At 27.6% G+C, this 14685-nt stretch overlaps 1 protein-coding gene across 1 annotated transcript; it reads right to left on the bottom strand.

Moving 5' to 3' along the window:
* Positions 1–4083: 4083 nt before the first annotated feature.
* Positions 4084–8450, bottom strand: LOC113862958 (NADPH-dependent aldo-keto reductase, chloroplastic-like). The gene is made up of 7 exons (XM_027496287.1): positions 8331–8450; positions 7893–7943; positions 7268–7344; positions 7036–7123; positions 5052–5327; positions 4427–4669; positions 4084–4170 (listed from the first exon to the last, which is right to left on the bottom strand). Exons 1-7 carry the CDS (start codon positions 8448–8450, stop codon positions 4084–4086), a joined length of 942 nt encoding a protein of 313 aa, XP_027352088.1.
* Between the last annotated feature and the right edge of the window lie 6235 nt (positions 8451–14685).

The following is a 14685-nucleotide window of genomic DNA, read 5'->3' as shown; positions in this document are numbered from 1 at the left end:
TAATATGTTTAAGGTAGAAAGAGAATAATTAAAACAAATAAGACAGTTTTTATTATTAATTACAAAAAATATATGAGTATATTTCACTATTTATAATAGTGATACAATGAATATTAACTTATATAAAATAATTGATCCATTATGTCACTAAATATCATGTGGTTGCAAACCAAAAGCCATTGGTCTTAAGGAATTATGGTCCTTAACTCACATTAACACATTTACTCAACTTTTGATCTTTATAACTCATGCACCACTTTATTTTTTTAATTATAACACATGACACAATTAAATTATGTCCAAAAGTAAAAAGAGAGGTAGATGAGAAGGACTTGGACCATATGTTGTATAGGACATAGTTGGATTCCTTACCTTTCAAAGAAAGAAAGTTACAAGATAAGAAATGAAACACATGAATGAAGTGAAGAACTTTATATATTAAAGAAGGAAACATGGTAAGAGACATGTCACCAAAAGATGATTCCATGTTATAAGGAGATTGAAAGAAGGATTATGAAAAAGAAGTAGAAGAAAACTAGAATACAAGTTTCATTGAAGTAGCAAAGGTGGAAGCTTGTTTATGAAAAGTAAATATTGGGAGAGAGAAGGAAAAAGGTTAAAAAAAGATAAATCAATGACAAAAGAGTTGATGAGGGTAGAAAATAATCAAGCCCCACCAACTCTATATCATAATAGCATGGCAAAGAAATAGAAAATAGTTAGTAGAAGAGGTAGCACAATAACTCCCTATGGAAGAAAAGGTGAGGAAAGTGGAAGATGTAAAAAACAAGAATCAATCAATCATGAAAGTAGAGAAGGACTAAGATTAAGAGTCAAAAGATCAAGAAAGATACTAGTGGAACCAACCAAAAAAATGATAGTGTGACTAACCAATACTGCTAGAATTGATGAGAATCATAAGTTAAAATTGTTAAAGGCTTAAGAATCCTTATGTAGCTTGAGCTTTAACTAGGTTCATCAAATGTGAAGGACCTTTATTGATATTTTTAATAGAGACCAAAAGACAGAAAAAAATAAAAATAATTAAGAAAGTAGTTAATATAAACAAGTATCTTATTGTTGATTTCTTAAGAGAAGAAAGTAATCATACTAACAATAGCTTAGCGATTCTTTTTAGAGTATACATTCCTTGTTATTTAGAAGAACTCTTGTTTATAAATTTTAAGTATACATTCTTTTATTAGAATATGTATTTTTTATTATATACATAAATTAATTTTAAGTATATATTCTTTTATTGGAATATGTATTTTCTATTACATACATAAATTAATTTCAAATATACATTCTTTTATTATAATTAAATGAAATTAATTTCAAATCTTAAATAGTACATACGTAAATTAATTTAAAGTATATATTCTATTATTGGAATATTTTTTTTATATTAAAAATGTAACAGTTGATTTTATTTTTCTAATAACAATTGATTCTTTTAACTTTAAACCAAATAAGACAGAAATATACATATAAAATTAATATTAAATTAACAACTTTTTCTTGTATGAAAATCAATGTTTTACATTCTAAATTAAACTGTAAATATAGTTATCCATAATTTCTATTTCAACCACGTACATTTAATGAATAGTAGTTAATTAATTATTTTAGATACTACAAATTATATTAAGCAATAAATAAAATAAAATTTTAAATTTACGAAAAAAATTGTTTGATATGTTTTTCAAAGTAAAAGTTAATATTAAAAAAATTCCTTACATCAAGTTACATGTAAACTCTATATTAGGTCTTAAATTATCTAATAAATTTTGATAAAAAATTAAATATTTTATCAAAAGGCTCGTTTCAGTTGATTTCTCGTCAATAGTTCTTTATTCCATAAGTTTTCTCAGTTATCTAAACAGATAAACCAGATAATATGATCTGATTTCTTTTTTTATCTATTAAAGAAAGAGACAACCAGAAAAACTTATAATTTTATGGTAGGATTTTAGTAAGGATAAAATTTATTTACAGATTTTCAGTTTTTTATGATGGTATTTTTTAATCAAAATTAGAGTTTTATCTTTGTAAAAAATCTTATTTAACGTTATCATTTGTTACTAAATGAAACTACAACATTGATAAAAATAACATTAAAAATACTTGAAAAAATTACTCTTAAATTTTATCGTTTTATTAACTAATATCCTTAACTTAGACATTAATTAAAAAATTTACCTATAAATTATATGAAAAATTATGGCAAAAGTACATTAAAAAATAAGATTAAATGAATTAGTAACATATTTCCACAAAAAGTTTTTTATTTTAATTTTTAATCAATATTTTAAAAATATTTGTTAACATTCTCCTTTTCCAATTTAAGTGGCACTCTAAAAATCTAAAATCCCAAGTGACATATGTTAACAGTATACCGTACAATTACGGCTCAACGTAACTTGTTCTCCTTCAGTTGTTTAATTGGGGTAACATATATTTTGGTGGTTTCCTCTCTCTGTTCAACGATTAGCTCATATTTGCTCAAATGTAAACGAAGAATGTGGAAAAGGATGAAGCTGGTAAATTTCTCAAGCATTTGTGTTATTGACAAGTAGCTAGAAAAATAAATTTTACTTCCAATCTACTTGAATTTGCATTGCCCTAACGATGCACCAATTAGGAGCAACAGTTTAAGTAGGACAAATTTTAAATTCATCTCAGAAACTTTATAATAAAAGAGGTTAGTCTAATGTTCTACTATTTATTGTATGAAAATAAAAGTATCTTTTTCAAAAGCTTATAAACATTGTTGACCAATAACTAAAATCAGATTAAAAATAAAAAACAAAAACTAGTGATACAAATTAAATTTATAAAAAAATATATTAATTTTATGTATATGTTCATATTTTTTCTTCTATTTCTCTTCTTTTTTGTCTTCCTCTTTTATTCTCATCTCATTCCTATGATATAAATTTGTTTACTGCTATTGGACATAAGAAGTGGAAGCAATACTTAAAATAGTAATTTATATATATATATATAACATTGATATTGAAGTCAAATAAAATAAAGTATAATTCAACTAAATTATTAAATAGCTTATTATAATTTATATAATTGATATGAATAGTCTAATATTAAATAAATTAATATATCCTCTAAATAGAATAAAATTTTTCTTAAAAATTAGTTTTGTTTCATTTAGTAGCTTGAAGAACTCCAAAAGGACTAACGCATTCAAGTTCAATACGTTATTGTATACTTGTGGATATTTCTCTTTTTAATTATAAAATTGCTAGTCCACTTATTGTAATTTTTAATACAAAAATAAAAATAGAAATAAATACACATAGAACAACTACACTGTTAAACATCGTTACTTTCCATTTTTTTCTATTACTATAAATTATAATTTACGCGATTAGAATACTATAAATTATAATTCACACGATTAGAGATTCGCAAATAACAGAATTCTTTATACAAAAATTAAAAAATATTAAAATTTTAGAATCTAATTTTTTAAACTTCTTTTGAAAATTTAGGTTAGATAAAACTCAAAAAGTTATATGAAATAGATAGATAATTTACATAAATTTTAGTTCTGTGCTAAAAGTTATATTTTTTTAAAGAAAGTAACATTCAAAATTTACTATTTTTTACATTAATTCTCTAAAAAATCAAGATAGAAAGTAGCATTTTTTAATATACTTTCTATAGAAAGTAACATTTCTTTTAAAATATAAACATCAAGAAGTTTTCCATGATTATAATAGTTAAAAACTAAAGAGAAAACTGAAATCCTACGTAGATTGCAAACTTTCAAATAGTACCACCTATAATACTACATTTAATGAATTCTACAAATACTAATCTGGTTAAGAAAATAAAGATTGCAAACTTTCAATGCAGTCTATCATAATTTCTATGCACTGGTTGGCAAGACAGTTTTTCTTATTTAGAACAGAAATTAGGAATACAAAAAGTCATCATCCACTCGTTGACTTATTCAGCAGATATCTTAGTACCTGCACAAATCCACCTTTACTTCAACATATACTTATAATTTCTAGATTAAACTTTTCAACATTTTTCTAACCATCGTCAAATAATTTGTCATATATCACCATCCCATAAGTCTTCCTCAGATATGTTAGCCCCAGTTGTTTCTTCGACTAAGAAGCTACCTTTGAGTAATCTTACCTGCAACAACAAAATTGTGTTAGAAAACTAAAGTACCATAAAAATAAAAAAATAAAATCTTTCATACCATCCTCGCTTTGACAAGCACCAAGTCTTGCTAAGTTGCTACTCAAAATAAATGTCAACTCACCACCCATTATATGGAGGAGAGAAACAATTATGGATCAATATTCAATAAGTATCTCATCCATTAATTTATTCAGGTCTTGAAATAAATGAAAAATCGAAGGTACGTAATCATTAAATACATATTTACCTGTTTAATAGTAGAAAATTTAGCAAGCATGTCCTCGGGAATAGACCAGTCAAAAACATCAAAATTTTCCTTTATCCTTGCTTTATTAGAACTCTTGGGTAGCACACTATGCCCCATTTGAAGTCCCCATCGAAGAGCTACCTGTGCAGGAGTCTTTCCTAATTTCTCTGCCACCATATTTATAACTGGATGCTTAAGGACATCACTTTCAAGCCAGGCAGGGGAACCCAAAGGTGAATATCCCTAAACATTTGCAATTATGTGACACAGTTAAGTATGAAAATTTCACAAAAATTAAACACTGCTTGATGCTTCCTCACAATCACAAATATGATGGATGAGTCACTACTATTATGGTCTACAGGTATTTTTAAGAGAATAAATAGATTAGTAAAACGATTTCAACTTCTATCAAAAGTTTAAATTAAGTTATGCATCTCAACTGTTAGAAAAATTAAATGAAAGAAATTTTGAAAGTGTGAAATGCAAGAAGTTTGAATCATTTTTTTTTATCTATTTTAATTCTTCTTTTATATTCTCTTATAAGTATATGTTGATAAATTTAAATTATAAGGGTACATGTGCATATAAAAGAAATGAGATTATTGTAGATTTGCAAACTTACAGAGAAGTGTACACCTTTAGATTTGCAAAAAGCCTTTAACTTGTCCTGCCTCCATGCAGGATGACACTCTAATTGGTTGACAGCAGGAGGAACACGAGCAATCTCAAGCAATTCTCCCAACTTCTTAGAGGAGAAATTGCTTACACCTATAGCTCTAACCTTGCCAGCATCATAGAGAGCTTCCATTGCCTTCCACGTTCTAGGTATGTCTGATGGCACAATGTTTTCAAGCTTCAACCCCACTGATCCCTTCTTCATTCTAATTGGCCAGTGAATCTTAAAGGGCAAACTCATCAGCACACAATTGATGATGTTAATAAACATGCATAGGGTATTTCTAGAACAACTACTAGTACATACTAATTATGTAATAGGAATTTACAGCAGAAACAAAAAGTTGTGCATGTGGGTTCCTTTAAAGCATTTTACTGTCCATGAACCAAACTTTGACCATTGAAGTGGTTATTTTTCACGTAATAAGAGACTCCATATCGCCAAAAGAAAAATAAACTCAGGAAAAAATAATGGAAGAATATGCAAAATAAGGTTTTGATTTCAGAATTAGAACATAAAATTGGAATTAAAAGGTTCTGTGATATCTCTAAGGAATTTTATATCTTTTATCTTACATTCTTGGATAAATTATACTTTACTTGCTTGTAGTTTTGTGATTTCTTAATTTATTTCTTATACTGCTCTTTTATCATTAAAGTATTTAAGAGAGCAGACTAACACAGAATGAAGATGTACATCTAAAGATGAAAAAAAAAACTAATTTGTTAGCGAGAGAAGACGAAGAGAGCAGGCTAAAAGAGAAGATAAAGACCAATTCAACAAGACCAATAGCTATTTCTGAGCTGTAGCGAGAAGGAAATAGAGAGAGGTGCATTTCTGAGTGCAGTCTCGCTGTAGCGAGAGGGTGTTACTATAGTGAGATTCTGCATAAACTAAAGTGCAGTTTCCTTTGAGATTTTTGCTATAGCGAGAGTGGGTGTTGCTGCAGCGAGAGAATATCTCGCTGTAGTAAGAATATCGCGACCAGAAGGGTATTTGAGGGATTTAGGGTTTGGAAAACACATTCTCACTCTTTTCTCTTCATCTCTATTTCGATTCTCTCTATTTTCAACTCGTTTTTACAGATTAAACTGTCTCTAAAGCCGTTTGTCCCAAACACAATTTTAACCTTCAATCTAACTCACAAACGACTTTAAAGGCAGTTTAATCGGTAAAAACGAGTTGAAAATAGAGAGAATCGAAACAGAGATGAAGAGAAAAGAGTGAGAATGTGTTTTCTAAACCCTAAATCCCTCAAATACCCTTCTGGTCGCGATACTCTTGCTACAACGAGATATTCTCTCGCTGCAGCAACACCCCCTCTCGCTATAGCAAAAATCTCAAAGGAAACTGCACTTTGGTTTCTGCAGAATCTCACTATAGCAACACCTTCTCGCTACAGCAAGACTGCACTCAGAAATGCATCTCTCTCTATTTTCTTCTCGCTATAGCTCAGAAATAGCTATTGGTCTCCCTAAATCAATGATTATTTCTTATACTAATCTTTCAATAATACTTATTTAACCGCTCTCTTAAATATAATATATCAGATAAAGTAAGATTTTAGAACAGTTCTAAAGGCTCTTTAACTCAAAACAGAACCATCTCCATTTTGGGTAGTGAGATAAGTAAATATCAAATTATAAATAACATATTAACAAGTATCTAAATTATATAAAATTTAATATACATAATTATAAAGATAATATAAAATAATTCAACGTTTAGATTAATAATTTTATATTTAATAAAAAGTTATGAAGAGATATAAGTTTCAATTTGACATCCGATGTCAATGAATCTAACTCAGTAATTTGAAAAGGGCAAGAAATTAGATGAGAGTAAAGTATAATTTACCCTACATTTCACTCCTTCTGATTTTGAAAAGAATCAAATCTAGACAAAATAATCACCGCAATAACTCACATACAAGGTATAAATCTATATAATCCAGCTGAAAGTCGCTTAAAGTTCTGTCCAATGCTTCTTGTACATCTTCTGGATCATGATCTGTGCACCTGCAAAACAGTTTAATTTCAGGTACAGAGAATCCTGGGGTTCAAGATATCGAAGACTAACATATAAAACTATAAATGGATGATTCTACTAGCATCACTTTATCCTTAAGAAGTAAGATAAAAAATTGGGAATCAAAACAAAACCAGAGTTTAGAGGTAATCCATAAATCTTCTCGTTTGACTACACCCTCCTCAAATAACTTCTTTAATGCTGAGCCAATCTACATCAGAGAGAATGAATCATCAACACTGGACCAGGACAATAACTAAAAAATTAAGGCATTCTATGAGAAATCACATAATTATTATACGAATTTTTTAATGTATATATGTCTAAATTTTAATTAAAAAATATTATTGGTTTTTTATTATATATTCTTAATCACACATAAGAAAATTAAACATTATTAATATGCATAAGTTTATGTTTCAACCTTATATGCAATGGTCTCAATCAATGCACAGTATTTGTGAAGACGTGTAAAGATGTCTGAACCGTAAGCTTTATATGGCACTGTTGCTGCTGCACAAAAAGGTTTGAAACTGTTTAACGATGCAGCAGCATATGTAGAATGTAGGCCACCGTGACAGTGTAGCATAGCCGAATGAGCTACTCGGTAGTACATGTATATGTTGACTTTATTATTTTCAAACTAAAATCAATGTTACTCAGTTAAAAGAGACTATCAAGCTATTGGTCTTGTTGAATTGGGACAATAAGACACCAACTAATAAAAATACATAGCTTAGCATTGATTGTGACAATTACCTCTTTCTGGTTGCCGTAGAATTGAGCACAATCAATATGGCGGTAACCAACCTGGAACAATGAAGCAAATGATTAAGTGTTTGCTTAGTTTAAAAGTAAGTAAAATCGATCTGGTGCTTATTCGTATCTACACTGAAACCCTGCAGGATTTATGGAGCATTCTACCGGCCCCTAATAGAAATTTTCTAAGGAGAAAGAAAATTACCTTCAAAATATGAAAATTGATTTTCTATCTTTCAAACAAATAAAATTTAAATATGATTGTTGATTTTCTAATTTTAAACAAATAGTGATAACTAGGTTAACGGGCAAAAACTAAAACCGTTAAGAATGATAAAATACAACAAACCATTAAGAAAAAACTTACATGCATGCATCAATGGCGCTTAAATGAGAGTCCAAAAATAGAAAAAGAATAATAGTGAATAAGATTTTGACCTTGATGGCATGAGTTATAACATCAGCAACAACACAAGGATCAGCCTGCCAAGTTCCCAAACCAACAGAAGGGATTTTAGCTCCATTGTTGAGTTCAAAGAATCGGATTTGGTTGGTCATTTTTGTGAGCAGATTGAAAGAGGTGCTAAGCTAGCGGGGTGGTGGTGAGGGGATCCAGATTTAATGCATTACGAACTACCATTTGTCTTTGTACTCTGGAGCCACGTGCTATACCCAGCACTGATACTTAAAATCTCGAGAAGCAGAGATATTCCGAATACCCGAACAAAATATAAAATTTAAGCTCCAAAATTAAAAATACAAAAAATAACACAAGAAACAAATATGCATGGAACGTTTACGTTAATATGTAAGTTATTGGTGTTAAAATCAATGAACAGATAAAAGACTATTAAAGAAACTAAAAGACTTTACGGTCGTGATTAGAGAACTTCAAATGGTGATTAATAATAAGAGAAAAGAGAAGAATAATTTAAGGATAAAGATGAGAAATAAAAAACTTAGAACAAAACCCTAAAAATTTAAGAAGAATGAAGAGTACAGAGGGAATACAGAAAAGATGAAAGATTGAGGAAAATTGAAATCCTAAATATATTTTATCTTTGTGTTTGTTGTCTTTAGAGCCTTCACGTTAACAATTAAGTTGTTGATCTTAAAATTAACAAACAGATAAAAGATTTTCATGTTGATGATTAAAGACTACCAAATGATGACTAATAAAAAGAGAAAAATAGAGTGACGCACAGGAAGGAGAGAAAAAATGAAAAATTGAGGAAATTGGGCTTTAATACTATTACTTAGTGCTTAGGAGTTGGGTTAGGGCCAATAATAACATATATAAATGTCATATTTCAGTCAGGTTGGATACCAAATAAATTTTAAACTTCAATCCACACCCAACCATTTTTATCCATCTTTATTCGATTTCAGAATCCATCCACAGTAAGTTTCCACCCAACCTTAAAAATTGATTTTGATTTTTTTGGGTTTGGTTGGGTTACGCTTTCTTACCCATCCCTAGTTATGGAAGTATTTAGATGGTTATGCCACTTAACCAAAAATTATTTATTTTAAAACATATGATTGATTAATTATAAAATATTATAATATTTTAAATTTAGACGTAAATTTAATTATTGAGATCTTTGTTGCAAAGGTTGTATTTGTCTTGAAAAGATTTGAATTCATCTAAGTATATAATTTGACCATTTATATTGTATCACGGGTTATTTTTTATAATTTACAAAAGAATCAGACATGTCATTGTGTAAGTGGTTAAGATTATGTGATTTTCTACCACAAAAAACTTTCTTCCAATCTTAAGTAGTTATTGGTACTTGAACTCATGCTAATTAAATAACAGAATATGCATTATAGGTGGATCAGTGTGGATATTGGATAAAATAAATTAAAAACTCACTTTTAGATGGTTAAAAATAGTTAGATACGAATTCAATTTTCTTAAACTGTTGGTACTTGACCTGATCATTTATATTTATTTTACACTCTAGATACAATCCCATTACCAATAGAAAAAAAAAACACTAGCCAAGGTCTATGTAACTTCTAATTAACCCTAATTTCATTACATTGAAAGTCTCTTCACTCTTGCACCACTGTGTGTTGTTTGCTCTTGACCTTTTGCCATTGCAACATTGTCTTTGATTCTTGCTTCAATGACTTCGTCTCTTGCTTTTTTTATTTCATCTCTTCCCTTTACAACTTTATCTCTTGCTTGTGCGACTTTTTATCTGCCTCTCTACAATTTCATCTTTCTAACTTTTATTTTTGACTTCTTGTTTCCATCTTCATACAATGGATTTTTTACTTCTACCTTTTTATTTTCATGTTTCAGGTAGTAAGCTCTATAATTTTCTTTAAGGTTATGTTTTCTTTATTAACGTCTCTACTTTTCATCTCTTGTGTGGGTGTGTCCTTATCTATCGTATGAGTTTTTCTTCTTTTTAAATCTTCACTTTTGATTTTTTAAATTTTTGCAAAATATCTCTCACTACAAAATTGCAATAGCAAGAACACACTGAAAATTTCAAAAATCACACAACTTGAAATTCAAAAAATCTTTGGTCAAAATTGATCTCTACTACTATTATCGGTTAATCGGTACCATGTTCTTACTTCCGAATCCGACTTACACTCACCCCTACTTGGAACAACTCTTCTTTATCCTCTTAGTTTTTTAAATAAGATTTTTTAATAAAAAAAATATAATTTTTACTGTGTATTATTAAAGAAGATGTTAAAAAGTTAAAAATATTTTTTATTAAAAATAAAATATTTATTATATTAAAATTGTAAAAAATATTTAATGTATATTTGTTTATAGTAATGTAAAGTATTTAGTAAAAAAAAGATATTTAAAGACAAAATTTAGAGAGAATATCGTAAATATTTTTGGTGCTATTATCTAAAATTAAAGTTTTAGAATATATTTGTTTGCATTTTTAAAATTTTTTAAAATAAAAATTAAGTATATTTTTTATTTTAAAAAAAGAAAAATCATTTTACAAATGCAAACAAACGGTGCTATTATTTCTATAACATGATAAAGGTTTGCATAACACCGACATTAAAACTCGATATATATATTATTAAGTAAAACTTTGACTTTAATTAGAGAATAATATAGAACACACAATGTTCATTAATGTTGTGGACCAAAATAAATGGGTTAACGAAGAACAAAACACATGATTAAGGAAGTAAGATTTATCATTGAAGTATGTGAAATCTTACACATAATTAATGTTCGTTAATAACATACCTAAAAGCAATAACAGAAGCTTGAGAATGTCAAAATTTATGTTTGTCATACCCAATTTATGTTGTTTCACTAGCATGCACATATGAAAATATATATTTTAAATTGCTTTTAAATCGATTATCAAAGAAAAAATAATTTAAAAGTGACATTCTAAATCAATTCTACAAAGATTTAATATAAAAAATACTTTCTACATTACTCATTCAGCTATTAATCTAAAAAGTTATGTAATTTTTGGCTTTTAAAGTTGTAAACGTTAAAGAGACATAATTTTTTTTGCACATACTTTCTACATTGTACCAAAATATTTTTCAAAATTTTAGTTTTTGTACATTTTTTTAATTCTTTTGTATTTCTTAGTGTTTTTTTTTAGGTTTTTATGTTTTATAATTTTTGTAGAAAATAAGTATATGATGTATTTTCTTATTATTCAAAAATTAATCCATATAAAAAGTCATGAATTTTACATTGATTCAAATTTAAAACAATAAAGAAAATACTTTTTACATAAGTTATTTTAAAAATCGATCTTAAATAATTTTTGTTATTTTTAAAAGTGTCACTATATTTTTTTATTAGACCGGTTAATTACTAATCAATGTAGAAAGTATTTTCTGTACTAATGATGTAATGATACCAGTTGAGTTAGATGCTAACATGGAAAGAAAAAATGATAACTTGAAGAATAAAAGCTGCATAAACCAACAACGAGATTTAGAGTTCATTCAAGAGTTGTGTAAAGGCTCAAGATAACATATAACAAACTCTCATGTACAAGATTTTGTAGTGTGAAAAAGAATATTATGCAAATAGAAAATGAGAGAATGTGCAAAATTTGACCTTATTCTCCTCTCTTCCTTATCTTTCTTATTCTTCTTTGGTCAGTACTTTTTTTTTTTTTTTTTGCTGGATGGTCACTACCTTTTAATCTTTGTACTTGCCTTTTATTTAATGATAAGATAGTCAACTTCCCTTTCTTGTAAATAGTACTACGTACATCTCCCTTATTTTCAGAATTAATTATGGTTAATTTGTAAGTTCCTTTCATAGTTGGTGCTTTCATTACCACTATGACTGGGTTAAAAATACATGCTGAAAGGATTTACAAAATGACATGAAATGTGTTGTCAAATTGATGAAGAAGCAGGAGATTAAAATTCTGAAAAGAGATGCTAAAAATTATAATCGCTTTACATGCCTAGAAACATTTATCAAGGAAATATCTTGTCAAAAGTTGGTTAATCAAGCTCAAATTTTGATGTTTCTTTTATGCTGTCATTTCAAGTAGTAAACGTTAAGCTTTATTTCAAATGATGACCAAGACTCAACCATTTCAATTGTGGCAAGACTTTCTTAGCGCCTTAAAGATTGAGTTTGGGCCATCCTTGTATGAGTGCTTGATCTACAACTGTAGGTCGGTCAAAATAATAAAAATCTAATTATCATAGCACAAGTAATCAAGTAATCAGAGCCGTCTTTCAAATATTACCAAAATAATTTATCAAATTTAAGTTTAAGACAAGAAAATTTAATAAAATGAATAGAGGAAAATCTAAAATAAAAGGAAATAAACAAATATTTAAACGCTTAATTTAAGAATAAAAAAGAAAATAACAACACTCAATCATTGAGTCCAAAATTAATGATATTATAATTTGGTGGTTAAAATTTGAATTCAAATGAAACTCTAATTCAAACTAAGTGATCACATGAAAACTTTCATGAATTTAACTAACACAAAATCAATTAAAATTTAGAAACTTTTAGAATTTAATCAAAATGTATTAATTTTCTATACCACTTAATTAATCATAATTTTCTAAAATTAACTCATACACTTCAATTGAATAATGATGAATCAATAACCCATCAGAGGTAACTTAATTGATTTGGGTAATAACCTTAGTTTATGCATTATGCCAAAGAGAAATGTACTATTTTACTAACCTCACTTCAATAGTTTGATTCTTTCTTAAGTTATATCTTGTTTTATGATATATTATGATGCTTTCATGTTTTGTCCTGACAAAATTTTCTTTTTAATGAACAACTATTTTGCATCCATTGTGATCCTAATTGGATAAACAATAATAAATGGAAGCAAGATCTAAATTGTCTTTGAGAATTGTTGTTCTTTTATTTATTTTTGCATTAAGATGAGCCTATTATTAATTAGTAAAGTGCACCTCAAGAAAAGGAACTTTTGACTTAGAGAGAGAAATTTGATAGGTTAAGTCTTATTACTATCAAGAGAATTATCTTTAGACATCTTTTGAGTGACTTTTTAAAGAACAAGACGGCTAAGAAAAAAATGGTAAAGTCCATAAAGGCTAAATTCTTAAGCTTGTTGTAGTATATTCCACTATATCATTCAATATTGATATCTTGTTATCTAGAACTATTATCTTACAGCTATATGTTTCTACTATTGTTGGTATTACAAGGACTAACGTAAAAAAAAATAAAAATGATATTTTAGCTTTTGAATCATATTGATATGTCATTTTTTGCTATATTTCATATTAATGATTAGTCGATAAAGTTGATAATATTTGTAACTATGGAAAGTCTTATATCAATAAAGGATATTACGACAAATATGGTTTGATATTATTTGTCTTTTGATTGGATAAAATCACCTTAGATATTGCATCATGGATTATTTATTTTCTAAAATGTGGCTACATTACAAAATTAATCATTGCCCAAGAGTCATTTTGAAAACAATTTTTTTAAAATTAATTATGCAATTAATTTATTCAAGTGAAAAAATGTTAGAATTATATATTAATTCTTTGTGAACTAAAAAAAGGCTAATTCATGATGCATATGAGGTACATAAGTAAGCTTAATAATTTATTTAAGTGATTTGTTCGTTTAGGTTTAAATGCTTGTAATTGGTTAATATATATTAAATTGTAGTCCTTAATCCAAAAATCTATTATGTAAGGGAACTAAGGTTAATTTATATGTTTTATTAGGTAGTAACTAATAAGTATGTGTTGCTTCACAACTTCTTCATCAAGAGTTGTGATATAGGAGAATGAATTATAGAGGGAGGTCTAGCCTATCATTTATTACATAATTCAAAGTTGGAATAAGATGATATTTTATCTTGAAGTTATATCTTTAATAAATAAGTCTAAATTTTTATTATTAGTATTTTTTGGTATTTAATTTTATATAATCTTTGATTAAATAATTTTTTATTTACATTTCTCTCTTAACATTATACATTTTTTTTTTATTATTATTATAAACAAGGCTCAAAGGCCCAAAAACACAACAACCCCTAAATTATAGCTCTAAGCTAGGAAGAACTAAGGGAATCAAGCCTTAAAAAGGTTCTAAAGAAAGGGGGAGCTATATTAAAACTACAAGACAGCCTCTCCACCTTAAGCCCACACTTAGCCAATCAATCTGCACATTAGTTAGTTTTACGTAAAACATGATTAAATCTAACAAACTTAATTTTTCTAAATAACAATCTAATTTGATGTATTACAGAAAACAAAGGATGCTAACAACTTTGAATATTAACAATCAAGGAAA

The sequence above is a fragment of the Abrus precatorius genome, unplaced genomic scaffold (assembly GCF_003935025.1).
Source record: "Abrus precatorius isolate BTA unplaced genomic scaffold, Abrus_2018 Scaffold3, whole genome shotgun sequence".
Classification (NCBI taxonomy): Eukaryota; Viridiplantae; Streptophyta; class Magnoliopsida; order Fabales; family Fabaceae; genus Abrus; species Abrus precatorius.
This window is presented reverse-complemented; position numbering and strand designations above follow the sequence as displayed.